General features: G+C 46.1%; 2 protein-coding genes across 7 annotated transcripts in view; one reads left to right on the forward strand and one right to left on the reverse strand.

The window, feature by feature from the left end:
- Window positions 1-9,377, reverse strand: part of COL4A6 (collagen type IV alpha 6 chain) — a 119,435-nt gene extending 110,058 nt beyond the window's left edge. For both annotated transcript variants that reach the window (XM_048319110.1, XM_048319109.1), the window contains exons 1-2: window positions 8,758-9,377; window positions 8,632-8,680 (exon numbers count right to left, since the gene is read on the reverse strand). In XM_048319110.1, coding sequence (XP_048175067.1) covers window positions 8,632-8,680; window positions 8,758-8,771 — 63 coding nt within the window. In that variant the 5' untranslated portion in view covers window positions 8,772-9,377. The remainder of the gene's footprint in view (window positions 1-8,631; window positions 8,681-8,757) is intronic.
- Window positions 9,377-16,229, forward strand: part of COL4A5 (collagen type IV alpha 5 chain) — an 81,708-nt gene continuing 74,855 nt past the window's right edge. For all 5 annotated transcript variants that reach the window (XM_048319111.1, XM_048319113.1, XM_048319114.1 and 2 more), the window contains exon 1: window positions 9,377-9,654. In XM_048319111.1, coding sequence (XP_048175068.1) covers window positions 9,565-9,654 — 90 coding nt within the window. In that variant the 5' untranslated portion in view covers window positions 9,377-9,564. The remainder of the gene's footprint in view (window positions 9,655-16,229) is intronic.

Consider the following 16,229-nt stretch of genomic DNA (forward strand, 5'->3'; position numbering starts at 1 on the left):
TGGAGCCAGGTCACAGTGAGCGGCTGGAGCCAGGAGGTCCCATCCTGGTAGCGTGTTCCGTCTCTGCCCTCTGCGAAAGTGCAGCAGCAGATGTGGCAGGGGGAAAGCGAGCGCGCGACACCGGGGAGCACACGCCGGCGAGCACATGGCGGGGCCGCACAGCGCCAGCAAGCACATGGTGGCGTGGCACCAGCGAGCACATGGCAGAGCTGCGCCGCGGTGGCGAGTGCATGGCGGCGAGCCATAGGGGCGAGCACATGGCAGAGCTGCGCCGCGGTGGCGAGTGCATGGCGGCGAGCCATAGGGGCGAGCACATGGCAGAGCTGCGCCGCGGTGGCGAGTGCATGGCGGCGAGCAATAGCAGCGAGCGCATGGCAGAGCCGCACTGCGGCTGCACCCGGCGGCCGCCCCGACACCACGGATGGGCGGGATCAGCGGCACAGAGAGCTGGCAGGGACGCAGATCCGCTCAGCTCATGGCAAAGGCTGCGAGTGGCTCATGAGAGGTGAAGAGGCGAGCCGGCGGGGCCTGCGCGAGCCAGAGGGACTGCGCTGTTACAGCCAAGGCTCCCGTTCCTTGTGGACTCTTGGGAGCTGATCATGTGCTGGAAAAAAGGACTAAGTGGACCCATACCCCTTCCTCAGGGGTGGGGGAGGGCTGCAGCATTCAGCATTTGCACCAGCTTGTGCGAGAATAGCTGCAAGCTAAGCATGTCATTCCTGCAGCTGGTCCATAGAACTCTTCTGTTTTCATTATTTAAAATATTGCCATAATCCTAGACCCTATCTCAAAGACTGCTTTTTCACCACACCACCCTGCATTTTTCTGCTTGCTTTTTGTGATAGATAATAATTATAATTTGAAAGCTATTTTTTTAAAGCAGAAATTAGACTTGTTACCTTTTCAAACCTTTTGAAACCACTTAGAGAGTTAATGTTATTATAATTGTAATTTTCCAAGACCTAGCTTTATATACATTCTGTGAAACTAAGAAGTATTTAAGTAGTTAATGATATTACCTTGCTTATTTTTACTTAGTGTGCACTTGTTGTTGTATAAATGTATTATTTTACTGTTCATAGTAAGAAAACTGCATGTTATGTTCCACATTTTCCTAAACTTGGTAAATTGAAAGATGTTCGTGTTACATATTATTAGAACAGAAAAGGGGAAGTGCAGAGATGGGGTGTGCCCCCTGCAAAAGGACTGTAAAGAAGTTCATATGTTCTTAATTTTTCAATCACATTCAGAATGATATTAATAAAGTTTTTAAGCAATTATGTAAGTATTTTAAAGAAACCCTCTCAGTCAAAGCTTGGAGCTCTGGCCAAGCCCTAGCCCTGGCTGATACGATTATACCATCAAACCCAGGTGCTTCTGCCTGGTGTAATCAAGTCATTTTGACTTGCTAATTTTACCTTAAAAAAGCTGGATCCTCTTTCAAAGTAAACTTAAAAGTCTTGCCTAAAAAAGACTTTCTAAGTCCTCACTATGAAACAAGACCTTCCAGCAGTTGCAGACTCTAAGTAACAGTAAAAGTTTTAGACAACTTTACATTGTTTCTCAAACTTCTATCTGTTTAATCACTGTCATAATTCTTATTTGTATAAAACAGAAAAGGGGGAATTATGGGGAATTATAAGAGAGAACTGAGTTGTGAGCTGTAAAACCTGCCTGCAGAGGCACATGGCAGCACAAAGGAGCACATGGGGGCACACAGAGGCTCGTCTCCACCGGACCCTGGGGGGAGGAGGTGTCACACGGCAGACCCCTAGAGAGAGGAGCCTGCCGGGACCTGACAGACGAGTGAACAGCGAGTGATCATCCCAAAAAGGACATTGAGAAAGTGTGTTGCTGATGTGGCAACATGGGGTAGGTCACGTCAAATAAGGAAATACTGTGCTTTAGAAAAGTGTATAAAACCAACTCACTCCTTTGAATAAACGATTCAGATTCCCTGCCGGTCTGGGTTCGTCATTCAATCGCCTACACCTCCAGATTCTCTTTTTTGCAGGGTACAGGTAACAAGAACTGCACAATTCCGCTCTAAATGCTCTTTCTGTTCAGACATGTAAATGCAAATAAGTATGTAAAGCTCAGTTAGGGTTTATAGCTTTTCCAGGAGACTGAGAGCTTTTTCGGTTATATGGATATCTAGAAAAAAAAAATAACAAAAAACCAAAACAAAACCCCAACCACCTAAGGAGATTAAGTTCATAATGTCAGTGCCTGATCTCCCTTCCCACTGATCTTCCTCCAATAATAGTCAACATTGCAGTCACTATCAAGACTGCATTTTGCAGGTACCCTCTAACAAGCAATTCAGCCTCCTTCCAATCCCTTTTGAAACACAGACTGACCTTGCGAGAACAATTCCTTCCACATATAACAACAGAAAAGCTTTCATTTTATTTTTTTCCACAATAATAGTCCTTATTTTGAGATTTGATTTTCAGAGAGCTTGAAAATAATCTATCAATGAGAGCTTAAAAAAAATTCTTATTTTTAGTTCTTTGTCATCATCATAAAATTTAAGCTGAGATACAGGCATTACCAAACACTACTCATGTAGAGATTCTCTACAGCAAGGATAGACAAAGTGGGGAGAAGCCCCACCATGAAATGCTCTGCCTTCTTTAGGGACACCAGCAAAACAATAGCAGTTCTTAAACCAAGGGAACACAGTGGCTGGTGTCAAAGCTTGTCCACAAGAGGAAATAAAATGCTTCTTCAGGTCACCCAGTGCTTTTCATACCTATACAAAAAGCAGCCACAGCCTTAAATGGATAATGATATCAAAAAAGCTCTTCTGAACACAATCACATGCCTTACTTCATTTCATAGCTGCTGTAACCTGACACAGTATCTGAGTGCCAAATAAAATGCCACTTGCTTAATTGTCTTCAAAACACAGAAAATATTCAGCAAATAAGCAATTATTTGTTCAAATGGAAAAGTATATTCAGCTTTAAGTGAAAATTTCCCCTAAAACTCAACACCTTAGCAAAAGCTAGAAAATAAACTGATTGTTGATAACAGTGCTAATTTTTTTAGTAATTCTCCTTATTTTGCTACAGAACCAGAGTATAATTCTTATTATTTCCATTCAGGCTTGACCTTTGTAGAAGGACCATTCTCAGTGCTGTATGTGAATCTTCACCAACAAGTGTCTCCACAGGCATGCATTCTTACAGATTAGAAGCTGCCTTAGCTAGCAGACAAATTCTGAGATTTATAGGATTAGGTTGGTGTGTTGGTTTAACACAGCATGCTTTTAGCGGGGGTGGGAGAAAAGCTGCTTGAAACTTCTATGTCCGGCACAGAGCCAATCGCTGAAGGCTCTGGCGACGGGCAGGTTACTAGCCCAATTAGATAAGTTGGTAACGCCTCTGTGAGGACATATTTAAGAAAGAAAAAACCGCAGGCAGCTCTCTTTTTCTTCTCCAGAGGGTGGTGAGGCGGCTGCCAGGGCCCATCCTTGTGGAGCTGCCATCCTGGCAGGGATGCCATCCTGGCAGGGGGCCGCGTGGCCAAGGCCATCCCGAGGCCAGGACTGCACGGCCGGGGCCCTCAGGTGCTGGTGAGGACCACATGGCCAGGGCCGGCTGCACGGTGCCAGCAGGGACCACGTGGCCAGCAGCGAGAGACATGGCGAGCAGTTCCCCAATGCGGAACCCAGACAAGATCAACCTCTCAACTGCAGCCTCCAGACACCAACTTTCTTCCAAGTCAGAAGGAAAACTGAGGACACGTGAGGAAAACCAACATGGCGGCACCAAGGTCAGTGAAAAAAAGGAGAGGGAAGAGGTGCTCCAAGCACTGGAGCTGAGATTCTCCTGCAAGCCGTGGTGAGGACTATAATACAACAAATTGTTTCCGTATAACTCATAAGTGCATAGGAGGGCACAGAGATCCATGCATAGCCCGTGAAGAAGAGTACTCATGCTGGAGCACGTGGATACTGAAAAGCTGTAATCTAGTGAGGAACTCAAACAGAGAGAGACAAGCCTTGCTTTTAGAGATAGAGGAAGAAAGCCTTCGCTTCCAAACTGGAGCAGCTCAACCTTAAAATACTAAATTCTATGAACTAAAACGACCCACGCTAGGCAGTTGAGGGAAGACTGCTTGGCCAGTGGGAGGGACTCACGTTACAGCAGGTTTGGGAGGGACTGCAGCTTGTGGAAGTTAAAACCATGCTAGAAAAGTTCACAGAGAACTATCTCCCGTGGGAAGGATCCCACAGCACATCAGAAGAAACTCTTTTCCCTAAGCATACTGAAGAGATTTTTAAGTGAAATACTGACTAAAATCCCATGTTTTGTTTCCTTGCGCAGTCAGTGGAAAGAGGGAGCGGCTGGGAAGGAAAGGTGTTCTGAAGATTTGCTTTGGTTCTCATTATCCTTTTTACTTTTAATTCTGTTAGTAATAAATCTTCTTTATACTGTTTAAGTTTTGAACCTGCTTTATCTTAAAGGTTTTTTTTCAATAATCCTTATCTCAACTCATGAAAAAGAAGTTTTTAGTTCCCCCTCCTCTGCTTGGCTATAGCAGAGGAAAATAAATGAATCGTCTTTCGTAAGTGCCTGGCGCTTAACCAGCGTCAAACCGCGACAGTTGGTATTTTATATTATTTCTTGAATTCTGTAGACTCCTTCCTTATAAAAGTAACTTTACTGTAGATATTAGTTTTCTCCCAATAAAGTTTACTGCTACATAAAGATACAGCTGTAATGCAACAGAAGAGTTGCATACTTATAAATACTGATAAAAATGGCAAAGAAAAGGAAATCAAAACTTTCTAAATACCTCTTAATGGAGAACATCATATTTGCAGAAACTGAATTGGAAAGTGTTACGGTAAGAGCTGCAATTTTGGTTTTAAATATCCATAATTAAACAGCTAATTTTTCCCCTCTGTCAAAGGCTCTGGGACAAAATTTATTTTTGGCCATGGAAAACATGGAGCTCAGTTCAATTAAGCTGGTCCAATACATACTAAAGGAAAAGACACTATGAAGCATTTGTATCATAGATATAAAAACAATAGAAAACAAATAGAAAACCTAGGATATATTGAGACATAGATAAATAAGATCACTTGGGCTAGCTTGGCATAAACCAGCAGAGCTTCAGTTACTCAAAATAGAGCAGACTGCCCAGAACTGGTTTTCACACTGTTTTTGTTTGCCTTACTTGGATACTGAAGATGTTCTGCTGAACAAGATACCAAGTGCTAGAAAAAGAAAGTGGCTGTAGTTAATCTGCATGTTTATTAGCTAAAAAACCAAAAAGAAAGAAACAAAACCAAACAAAAAGACCACAAAACAACAAAAAAACCCACCCAGATTTGAAAGAGTTGCAATAATACGTGAAGTTCACTCATAAAAGAAACCTTAATGAACTCCACCTGAAAGCTCAGTTGTTCCAACAGAACATGCCTGATATGAAGTCTGCACACTAAGTCCTAAAAGCAGTTCTTTAGGCTATCACATCAAAACTAGGATGTATTCCAGGTGCTCAACTAGCTCAACAACAACAGAAAGGGAATAAATGAGAAGTTATCATCTCACCTGTATGCCAGGTATGCTCTCAAGGGGGCACAGAATGACTGCACAGGACTATGATTCAGCTCAGCTGAGAGCTTTGTGAAGGGACACGAATATCAAATTTCAATGCAAGAGGCTGTCTCTCAGTTCAGTGACCATTCTCAGTGCATGCTCCACCTTACATTTATGACAGGACATAACAGAATCATCAGCAAAACTCTGATTATGCTTTTAAAAGTCCCTCTCCTAAAAACTCTGCTTTGCACTGTAGCCTGCAAAAGCCTCAGGGGAGGCCAGTGATTAGCCAAGGCAAATCCCTGCCTCTCTTGCACTGTTCCAACATTTTGTCTTATCTCCCCTACCTTTGGACCAACTTTTGTCACTTGTCTTAGTGCAATGAAGGTCTCAAAGATAGCACTATGTTGCTGTTTTGTGTTTGCACAGCATCTTGTACTGATGCTCCTGGTTCATTATTAATGAAAATTATTGACAATAAAAGACTGAAACCATGAATGAAGCATAGCTTCTGGAGGGACTCCAGGTGAAACTGTTAGGGGGAAACTCTTAGGTCACTCCCGGCAGCTGGTCTACAGGGTGACAATCTCTCTGCCAAGTAACCCCATGTGTAATACCAAGTCATCCATGTTTTCAGCATTAGCTTCAAGAAAAAACAGATCACATTACAAGACTAATTTTGCACTGCCATTCAAAATAGATCATAATTTATACCCAAGAATTATAAACTGAGATATTAATTCAGATACACATTAAAATCCTATTCTTACCAAAAGGGAGACTACACCTCATAACTGAGACCTCTGAAAGAAAGCCAGCTTTGATATAACTTTATTGAAGATGCTGGCCTGATGTGCCAGCCACTACCTACACTACTCATGTCCACAGTACCATTCCTGAAGAGTGCTCAAGAACTTGGAACAATATTTCAGTGATGTTTCTTTTACAACACGTAAGTTATTGAGATTATTTAAAAGAAAAAAGATACGAACAAAGTTATAAATTACACCATCTTCAGCAACAAGTTGACTGTCTCTGTGAATAGTCTTCTAGAAGTTGTTACTCCTTAACCTAAAACGAGCTTTAACCTCAGTTTATTGACACTGTACTTCCCTATGCTCCAGCACTTCAAATCATACACTACTAAGAAGTGTTTCAGAGATCCTGGTTTTCCTAAAAAAGCTCTGTTTAGTGCAAGTTCAATTTAGTACTTTTTCTTAGCAGCTTACCTCATGCTGGAAGGTGTTAGGATGTGTTTTTAAATCAGTGATACCAGAAAGTCAGTCATTAACCTAGTTGACAAAAATATAGTTTTACTCTTTCCTGCTGGGCATGTTTGACAGCATTTTAATTAAAATCATTAAATCCATTATCTGCTTAGACATATAAAGCACTAAGTATTTTATGCCTATTTCTGATTCTTCTTCATATTTTTAGACTGATTACACAGCAACTAAGATTTTCATTATTTTCTAACCCTGAAGAAAGCTCTCAGGAAGACTTAGAAATATCATGTAGATACTCATTTTAATCATTGCAATAGACTTAAATTGACAGGAATCCCTTTATGGGCAATGAAAGATGTTAAAGAACTAACAGAAATCTGACTGCTTAAGAGATGTGTTTTCTAACAGGTATGGAGCGAAATTGCAGCAAACAATTAAAAATCTGCTGTCAGCTACAGCTGCATCAATCAGCAATAATTTCATTCCCATATCACATAAATTTATATAAATGATTTCAAAATGTGGCACATTTGTCTCAAAATAATTTCAATATTTGCCTTTAAAGCACTTGCTTTATAGAAGTCATTTCTACATAAGATTCCACTGCAGCAAGAACTCTTAGTAGAACAGTTCTTGGGTTTGTTGAATAAAACTCTCTAATCTTTTAATCTTTGAGAAGATTAGAGCTGGTAACTACCACCTGATCAGGATGATGAAATTCTACTAGTGCAATTGATTATGAAAAATGCAAAACATAATCAAGCCTTTCCTATTTATAAAAAGTATAAACCCCTCTGCTGTTAAAGCCTTTTCAAAAGATTTCTTCTCAGTTGCACAGGAAGGTTCTAAATCCTTAAAATTTTAATCAAAAGTGTAGCAAAAGCAGTAGAAAAACATTGGCTAACAAGAACCCATAATTCAACTGGTTTTGTCAGAAATATGTCAGAAACTCAGTCAAAATAAACATGCTTAAAACATATTATACTAACAGCTTCCATTAATTCATTACTGTATATGCACTATAAAATCCACACCACAAACATTATTGTCCAATCTTAATTTACATTACACTATAACAGAGGTGTTTTTTGAACTGCTGACTGTACATCAGTTGGACACTTAATTTAAGCTATAGATCTATTCACTAGTTAAGTGGGCTAACAATTGCAGATTCCAGTTGCAGAAAATCTATTGCAACACCAAAAAAGAGAAAATTATGAACATTTAAAAAGCCTGCAGTCCCCTACTACTCTGTTTAAACATTAATTAGGAACAGCAAGAGAAAATCCATGTTTATGTCATAAAGTTGTCAGATTGAGATCATAAAATCATTGTTTCTGTATACCAACTTGGAATTTAAAACACATTTACTAATCCATAGTCATGAACCTTGATACAACACTTAACAGCTTAATCCTTTAATTTCTCACATCGCTTTTACTTAGTTATGACGTGTTCTGGGCTGGATCCCTTGTGAACAAGGACCTAGAGGGTCCACTTTTAAAGCAAGGCTTGAGAAGATGCTAAAGAAGAACTAAAGGCAGTCAGTTGGAAAGAGAGACACTGATCACGCTATCAGACACTAAAAGCTGTTACACCGCGCACGGATGGTCTTCCACCACAGTGTACTTTTCAGAAGCTAGTCAAAGTAGAGCAGACGAAAGGCACAAAGGAACTTCGGAGCAGAAGTGTACAGCAATTAAAAAAAAAAATCCGCCCGTCTTTCAGAGGGGGGCGGGGATGCGTCTGTTTTCTGGCCGAAGGATGCCCAAACCCCGACAGGTTTGACCAGGCACCTTCACCTCCAGCGAGCACTGTTGCAGCCGGGACCTGCCCACACTTACCGCACTCGCCAGCTCCGCGCCCAGCCAGAGGAGCAGCAGCACCAGCGCCCTGCGGGAGGCAAAGGAACAGAGTCACGACGGGGCGGGGGGCAGCGCGGGGAGGGGGCGGCCGCGCTCGGCACTCACCCTGCGCGCCCCATGGCCCGGGCAGCCCGCGGGGACCGGCACGGCGCAGCCGGGTACGCGCCGCTGCGCCCGCCGGAGGAAGAGGAGGGCCCGCCGTCACTCGGGGCGGGCAGGGCACGGTGCGGCCGCTTCGCGGGCTCCTTCCCCCGGCACGACGAAGCACCGAGGGCGCCAAGCCCCGGGGGAGCGGCTGGGTTGGAACCGCCGGCGCCGTCCGCTCGGGGTCGGTCACTGCTCGCTTGTCGCGGTGCCGCAGCCCCTCCAGGCACTTGTAGCGTGCCCAGGCAGGAAGTTTGCGCGGTCCCTGCCGGGGCGTCGCACCTGAGCGGGGCCGTATGGGCCGGAACTGAGCCGGGCGAGCCCCGCGCCCGCCGCCCGCCCCTCCGGAGGGGCGACCCGGCACTGGCGACAACTGCCCCCACCCAGCCACACACCCCGGCGGCTTCCGCTGCAGAAAGTAGTCCGGGGTCCAGCAGCCCGCCCGGTGGAGGTGCGGGGCGGGGAGAGGCGGTGCCCGCGCATCGAGCCGACAAAACCGCGGCGCCCGGGGGAAGGGCGGGGGGGAATTGTGGTTCCCTCGGAGGGGGGCGGCAGCAGCGTGTCCCGTACTGTTCGCCTCGCCCGCCCCCGGAGCGGAGGAATACTGTAGTCCCGGGAGGACTTGAGCCAGGAGAAGCGGGCGAGCGCGGCAGAGGGGCGGGCGCTGGCGTCGGGGCAGCTGGCGGGAGCCGCCTGTTGGGAGCTGCGCTGCCCCGCCGGGCTATGCCCGCGCCGCAGGGCCGGCCCCGGAGCTCCTGAGCGGGCGGGATGGAGCTGCGGCGGCGGAGCTGCAGCCTGGTCGCTGGCTGCCTGGTGCTGCTGCTGGGGTGCTGGGGGCCGCAGGAGGCGGCGGCGGCGGTGAGTGCGGGGCTCCCTCCTTGTTCTCGGGCGCCGCGGTCCTTGCCGGGCGCGGCCGCGGTGTGGAGCCTTGGGGGGGGCTTCGGAGCCCCTTCGGGGCTGGTGTGGCTGAGGGTGCGCTTTCCCTGACAGGAACCCGGCTGCTCCTTGGGCGGGCGGGGGTCGGCGGTGAGGCCGGGCCGCGGGAGGGTCCCTCTAGCTGCCTGCAGGTGTCTGGGTTCCCGGGCCACCCTTCCCTGCGCAGAGCCCCGCGGTGCTGCCCGGTCGGACCGGACCGCGAGCCGCGGGACCCGCGAACCGCCCGCCCGTCTGGGTTCGCCGGTGGCTCCGGGGAGGGAGGGAGTGCGGCGTGGGGAAAGCCCGGGTGAGCTTTGTGTGGGCTCTGAACCCACTGTTCCTCCAGGACAAAGGAGGAAAGATTTTCCCCCCAAAGGACTTCGTGAAGAGGTGTCTGAGCTCTTGCCGCTCAGCCATCACCTGCAGCCGTGAGTCACACCTGGACGTGGCAGGGAGATGGAGGCATGTGGGCATGGTTTGTTGGAGGACTGTGCCTCACACTGGGACTTGGTTTTCTCGAGGGTTGTATTTCTGCTTTCTTAAAACCCAAGTGGAGGTGCTAGCAGAGATGGTAAATGTGTTCAGGGTAGTAAAGAGCGCACGGCAGGCGGCCTGGAGGAGACTTTGGGTCTCTGCCTTTGGAAAAGAGATGTTATCCCAGCTTCCCTGGGGTGGCAGGGCCTTGGAACTCTGAGGGGTGGGAGAGGTGATCGCTAGCTTCAGGTTTCAAGCTATTTGACTAAGACCTCCAGCTGTTAATAAGTGGTGAAATGAACTAAAAAGGCTTCCACTTTAACCTGCATTAATTTCAGATTTTACGACCCCTATATCTTTTTAAACTTTTTTTTAAAGTTTACTTGGAAAGGAAAACAAATCCAGATTTCTGGTTTTAGGACTACTTTCTAGTTGAAATGTCATAATATGTTACAGTAATAGGTGCAGAGTATAATTCTGCTACTCCCCCTCTTCAATTTTGTAGTTAGTGCTGACAAAATCTTATTTGTCTTGAGCTCTCCTTTGAAGTGCATTCCTTTACAGTGAAACTTTGTAGACCTTTGATCTGCCCTCTGAAAAAGCAAAGACCAGCCATAATATACTTCCTTCCTTTTCCTCCCCTCCTTACCGTGCCCAGGTGGGAACCCAAGTGTAAGTCATACTAGTGTGCCAGCAGTGCTCACTGATACGGAGAACTGCTCGGCTCCGCATTGTAACACTGGTTCTGGTGCTCTGTTCAGTAATGCCCCACCCCAGCCTGCCTGCCATAACCCTCACCCCAAAGAAGGACCGAGGTAGTCCCACCTACAGGACTTCACTGTTTTAGGAGGTAGGGGTGGAAGATGGGGAGTTTTGTGTGCATAAATGCGGACCTTTTCTTTCTTCAGGAAAGCATCCAAGCAGAGATCTGTGTGTGCAATTACTGAGAATCTGTGGGGTGTGGGAAGGGGTTTGTGGTGACCCTGTAGGCAGTCCCCTGCCTTGGGAGAAACAAAGAAAGGAGCAAAACCAATGGTAGAATTTCTGGTTCTTAATACCACCTTGTGCTGCAGCCTCTCTTTTAGGATTTGCAGTGAGATAAGATTAACTGAAGACCCAAGGGCTAAGTGGGGGTGGGGGAAAGAGAGAGATGCCTCTGTTCCAAAGTACATAAATCCTACTGGTCTTTTGTAATCTGGTTTTCTCTAATGATTTCTCAATACTTTGGTGTTCTGATGTTTTTGAATTTCCTGTGATAACACTAAATGTTGCTGATCCTTATTAAGGAGGATGAGCAGTTTATTCTACCCATTGTCAGAAAGGGTTGCCTAAACGCTGTAGCAGCATGTTTAACACACACAGTCTCTTCTATGAATTTTGTTTTGGGCCCCTGTGTCAGGAAAAAAAGGGTTAATTTGGTCGAATGACTTCAAGTCGTTCTGGTGCCCTTACTCAAGTAATACCTGAAATTGTTATTCAACATCTTAATGCACATTTCTATAGAAAAGTTGTATATTCTTTGCTCCAGATTGTTGCAATGGTGTATATTGCTATGTGATCAGTTACAAAGTGATAGAATATAGTTGAGAATCATCTGCCAGTGTGCCCATCACAGAGAAATCCTCATGACTTATAAAAAAAACCCCAAACCAACATTTCATACTCAAGTGGGGATGGATTTCATTGTTCACATTTTATTGCTGGGTTTTCACAGCCCATAGTCCAAACTTGGTGTGTAGTATATGGATCATGCTATGCACTCTTGTGCAGACTCATTGTTGATGTAAAGTGAAGTGTGTAACTACTGATGAACAGTGTAAAAGTAACTGGGAGTTTGAAAAAGGTTTTACTTTAAAATTGGAGAATGAATGAGATGGAAGATGGTGTCATCAATTCATTAAGTTAGAATATGTACTAGTTTGAAAACAAACCAGTACAACAAACCCTTAACCTTACTTCGCTTTATGGCAAAGCCAGCTTTCAAAAGAATCCAGATAATCTTCTCTCCTTTCTCGAAGACTTCCCCTGCTGTGTTCCCCCATATGATGATGTCATCTATATAGATGTATTGCAGATGTTCTGGAGCCTCACCCTTTGCCAGTGCAGTCTGGATCAGCCCATGGCAAATGGTGGGACTGTGCTTCCACCCCTGGGGCAGTCGGTTCCAGGTGTACTGCACGCCCCTCCAGGTGAAAGCAAACTGGGGCCTGCACTCTGCTGCCAGAGGAATGGAGAAGAAGGCATTGGCAATATCGATGGTTGCGTACCACTTTGCTGCCTTGGATTCCAGCTCATACTGTAGTTCCAACATGTCCGGCACAGCAGCACTCAGTGGTGGCGTGACCTCATTCAGGCCACAGTAATCCACCATCAGCCTCCATTCTCCACTGGACTTAAGCACTGGCCATATAGGGCTGTTGAAAGGTGAACGGGCCTTGCTGACCACCCCTTGGCTCTCCAGTTTACGAATCATCTCATGGACAGGAACCACAGAGTCTCTGTCGGTGCGGTATTGCCGACGGTGCACTGTTGCTCTGGCGATTGGCATTTGTTGTTCTTCAACTCTCAGCAGTCCCACAGCAGAGGGGTCATCTGAGAGACCAGGTGGGGTGTTCAGTTGTCTGATGTCTTCTGTCTCTAGAGCAGCTATCCCAAAAGCCCAATGATGTCTTTTTGGGTCTTTGAAATACCCACTTCGGAGATAGTTTATGCCGAGGATGCACGGGGCCTCTGGGCCAGTCACGATGGGTGTTTCTGCCACTTGTTCCCAGTTAAACTCACTTCAGCTTCCAGTACAGTCAGCTGCTGGGATCCTCCTGTCACCCCAGAAACAGAAATGGGTTTTGCTCCCACATACCTTGATGGCATCAGAGTACATTGAGCGCTGGTGTCAACCAAAGCCGTGTATTTTTGTGGGTCAGATGTGCCAGGCCGTTGGATCCACACACTCCAAAAGACCCGATTGTCCCTTTCCTCTACCTGGCTAGAGGCAGGGCCCCTCTATTCCTGGTCATGGTACACATTTTTCTCCTCCTGTAAATATGTTCCTGAGGTCCCTTCAAGAGAATCAGTCATATTGTTCCTACACCATCTGGAGTTCTGTCCATGAGAGACTGGAGCAACGCTGACTCTAGATGAGCTTCTTGTGGTAGATGTTTCTCTTTTCAATTCATGTACCTGGGCTGCAAACAAGGAGGTGGGTTTTCTATCCCACATCCTCCTGTCTTCTCCATGCTCCTGAAGGAAAAATCAGAGGTTGTCTCGTGGAGTGTCTTCTCTTCCTGGCTGGGGGACATCTACTCCTGCTGGCAGAGACTCTTGTTAGTTCTGGTGAGATTTGGTAAATTCCTTCATTAGCTCCTTTCTCAGTTTCTGGTGGCCCTCTTCAGTTTTCTCCTCCAAGCTCTGGATGTGTTCTGCCAGCTTTGTTTCCACAGATGAGACATGGTGCGTAGCAAGGCAGTGACAGTGTCTATGTAAATTCTCAGTTTGTTGACCAAGATGCCCGGCTTGTCCTCTCCTTCCCTCCATTGCAGGGTTGCTAGGTAATGGGAGTACATCTCTGGTCCAAGCTGTGCAAATCTCAACCACATTTGCGATGTGCGCTGGACACCATCTGGGCTCTTGGGGAATCTCTCGTCTTCTGAGAAAATTACTTCCAGCACAGCCAATTCCCTCAGGCATCGGGTACCTTGTTCCATTGTGCTCCATTTTCCTTGGTGCACCTGGAGGTCTTCTTTACAAAGGTACCTGTCCCATACACTTGCCAGCAGTTGCCACCAGAAGCTGAGAGTTTCTTGGGTTCTCCTGATCCCCTGGTCAATGACCACATCCTGGGAGAGGGATCCCAGTTGCCTGGCCTCGCTTCCGTCCAGAATGGTGTCATTGGCTGCAGCGTCCCAGATGTGGAGCAGCCAGGTCAGGATGGACTCAATTGTCTGGCAGGTAAACTCCCTCCTCAGGTCATGTAGCTCGCCCAGGGATAGCGACCAAGTGATGATCTCCGGCTCTGTCTCTTCTGTGGGGTGTGAAGGTCTGGCCACCTCCTCGTCAGTCTCTGTGTGGACTGATTTGCTCTTTGATTTCTTCTTCTGAACGGGGGCAGCTGCTACCAGTTTAGGCTGTTTTGACTTGGCAATGGTTTGTGTGGTGTTGGGGAAGATGAAACAGGAAAGCCTTGGAAATATGATTGCCTGACAAAAGATTTTGGGAATATGAAAACTACAGGCAACATCGAAATGAAAGCCACTTTTGAAATACCAGGTCTTAGTTACTGAACAACTAGAAAACAATGGTATGGCCGACTGAAGTAATCCCCTCTTGATGGAACAATACCCTCTGCTTGCAAACAGGTCCAAGGGTCAGAGCAGACCCTACTAGCTCAGCAGAAGGGGTCCAAAGAGTAGTTTTTAGAAGTTAAGATGTAACACTCTATGGTAATATAAGAACTCTTATAGGCTGTATGTAAATGCTATAGGATTTGTATCTTGTATTAGATTGGTTAGTGACAATTAGAATATTCAGTACAGAAGATGATTTATTGTATTGTAACCAGGACTTCAGACATTCTCATTCTCACTCTCTCTCTTCTACTCATTCACATTCTCATTCTCTCTCTTCCACTTCCACTCATGCTCCTACTCTCTCTCTCTCTCTGTCTCACCCGTTCACTCTCTTGCTCTCTTGGGCCTGCTCAGAGCTGAGTCTACCAGCTCTGAGCAGTGCCCCAATACCCACGCCCTTTACAATAAACCGGCTGTGTCTCAAGACCTGCCTATAGAGATCTCTCGTCTCCATCCGTCACCGTCTACGTCCAGCCGTCCCGACAGGACCCGAGAACCCCAGTAACCTACAGTGTGGAAGTGTTGACTGCTCTTTTGGTTCCTTTTCTCTCTGTGACAGTTTGTGTAGACATGGTGCCTGTTGCTTTGCTGTATTTCTTCTCATCTGGAGGATGCAGTGCCATGCTGAGTACTGCTCTGATTCTAAGCATGGTGTACATGGTGCAGGCTGTACAGAGAAGACAAAGCAGAACTGACAGCAAGTTTATGCCATCTTTGACATCCAGAGGGAACTCAATATTTTTGGAAACTGCTATGCCTGGCCTGAAAGGCTGGAAGAAACCACTCTCTACTCTCCCCACCAGGGGCTGGGTGCAATTGTTGATGAGGTCCCAGACGTAGCAGCCCAGACTAGGACAGGCAAACAAAATTGAGTATATATTCCAAATAGCATTCATTACCTGAGGTTATCATGCAATAGTCATAATAAACCAATAAAACAATTCTCATACCATTCCTTGGTTTCAACAGGAGCAGTACAACAGGCAGGTAGTTCCCCATGTGAGGAAAAATACAGAGAGCGAGGTACAGTACTCGTATAGACAAGCCGAGCACCATGGTGAATAGGTTTCTATTAATACAAAATTGTAATTCTGACTTTCTCTCAGGTTGAGCCCCACACTGGGCACCAAAATATGTACTAGTTTGAAAACAAACCAGTGGGAGATTACAAGTCAGAATTACAATTTAACAGGAAAATTAAAATAAATGCAATAGTACAAGAACATTGACAGAGTTGGGATATAACCTGACACCCTGTTAGTCAGGGTGGTGGTAGGAGTCCAGATGAAGTGGTCCTGTTGAAGCAGTGATCCTGTAGAAGTGTCTGATCTTCACCTGAAGGTCCAGTTATCCTCTGGGAATCCAGTAGGTAGGGCTGAGTGTGGTGTTCCAAACCTCAGATTATACCCAGGTGGGAATGCTTGGTTCCTCCCCCTGGGCGGAGCATCTCACAATGGGATGATGTAATTCTACCAGTCATGCAGTGAGGCTTGATAGCCCGTTAACAGAAGATATTTCCCGGAGGGAGTTATCAGGGATGTATCATGGAAGAGATCAAGAACACTGCCCCATCACATTTTAACAGATGGTGATAGAATACATACTTTTGGTTACATCTTACATTGTAACCTAAGACAGAATATTAAAAAAAAGTGCTTACTTACATGCTTTCAGCAGAAAGTATGAGGGCTTATTTCAATG

The sequence above is a fragment of the Corvus hawaiiensis genome, chromosome 14 (genome assembly GCF_020740725.1).
Source record: "Corvus hawaiiensis isolate bCorHaw1 chromosome 14, bCorHaw1.pri.cur, whole genome shotgun sequence".
Lineage (NCBI taxonomy): Eukaryota > Metazoa > Chordata > Aves > Passeriformes > Corvidae > Corvus > Corvus hawaiiensis.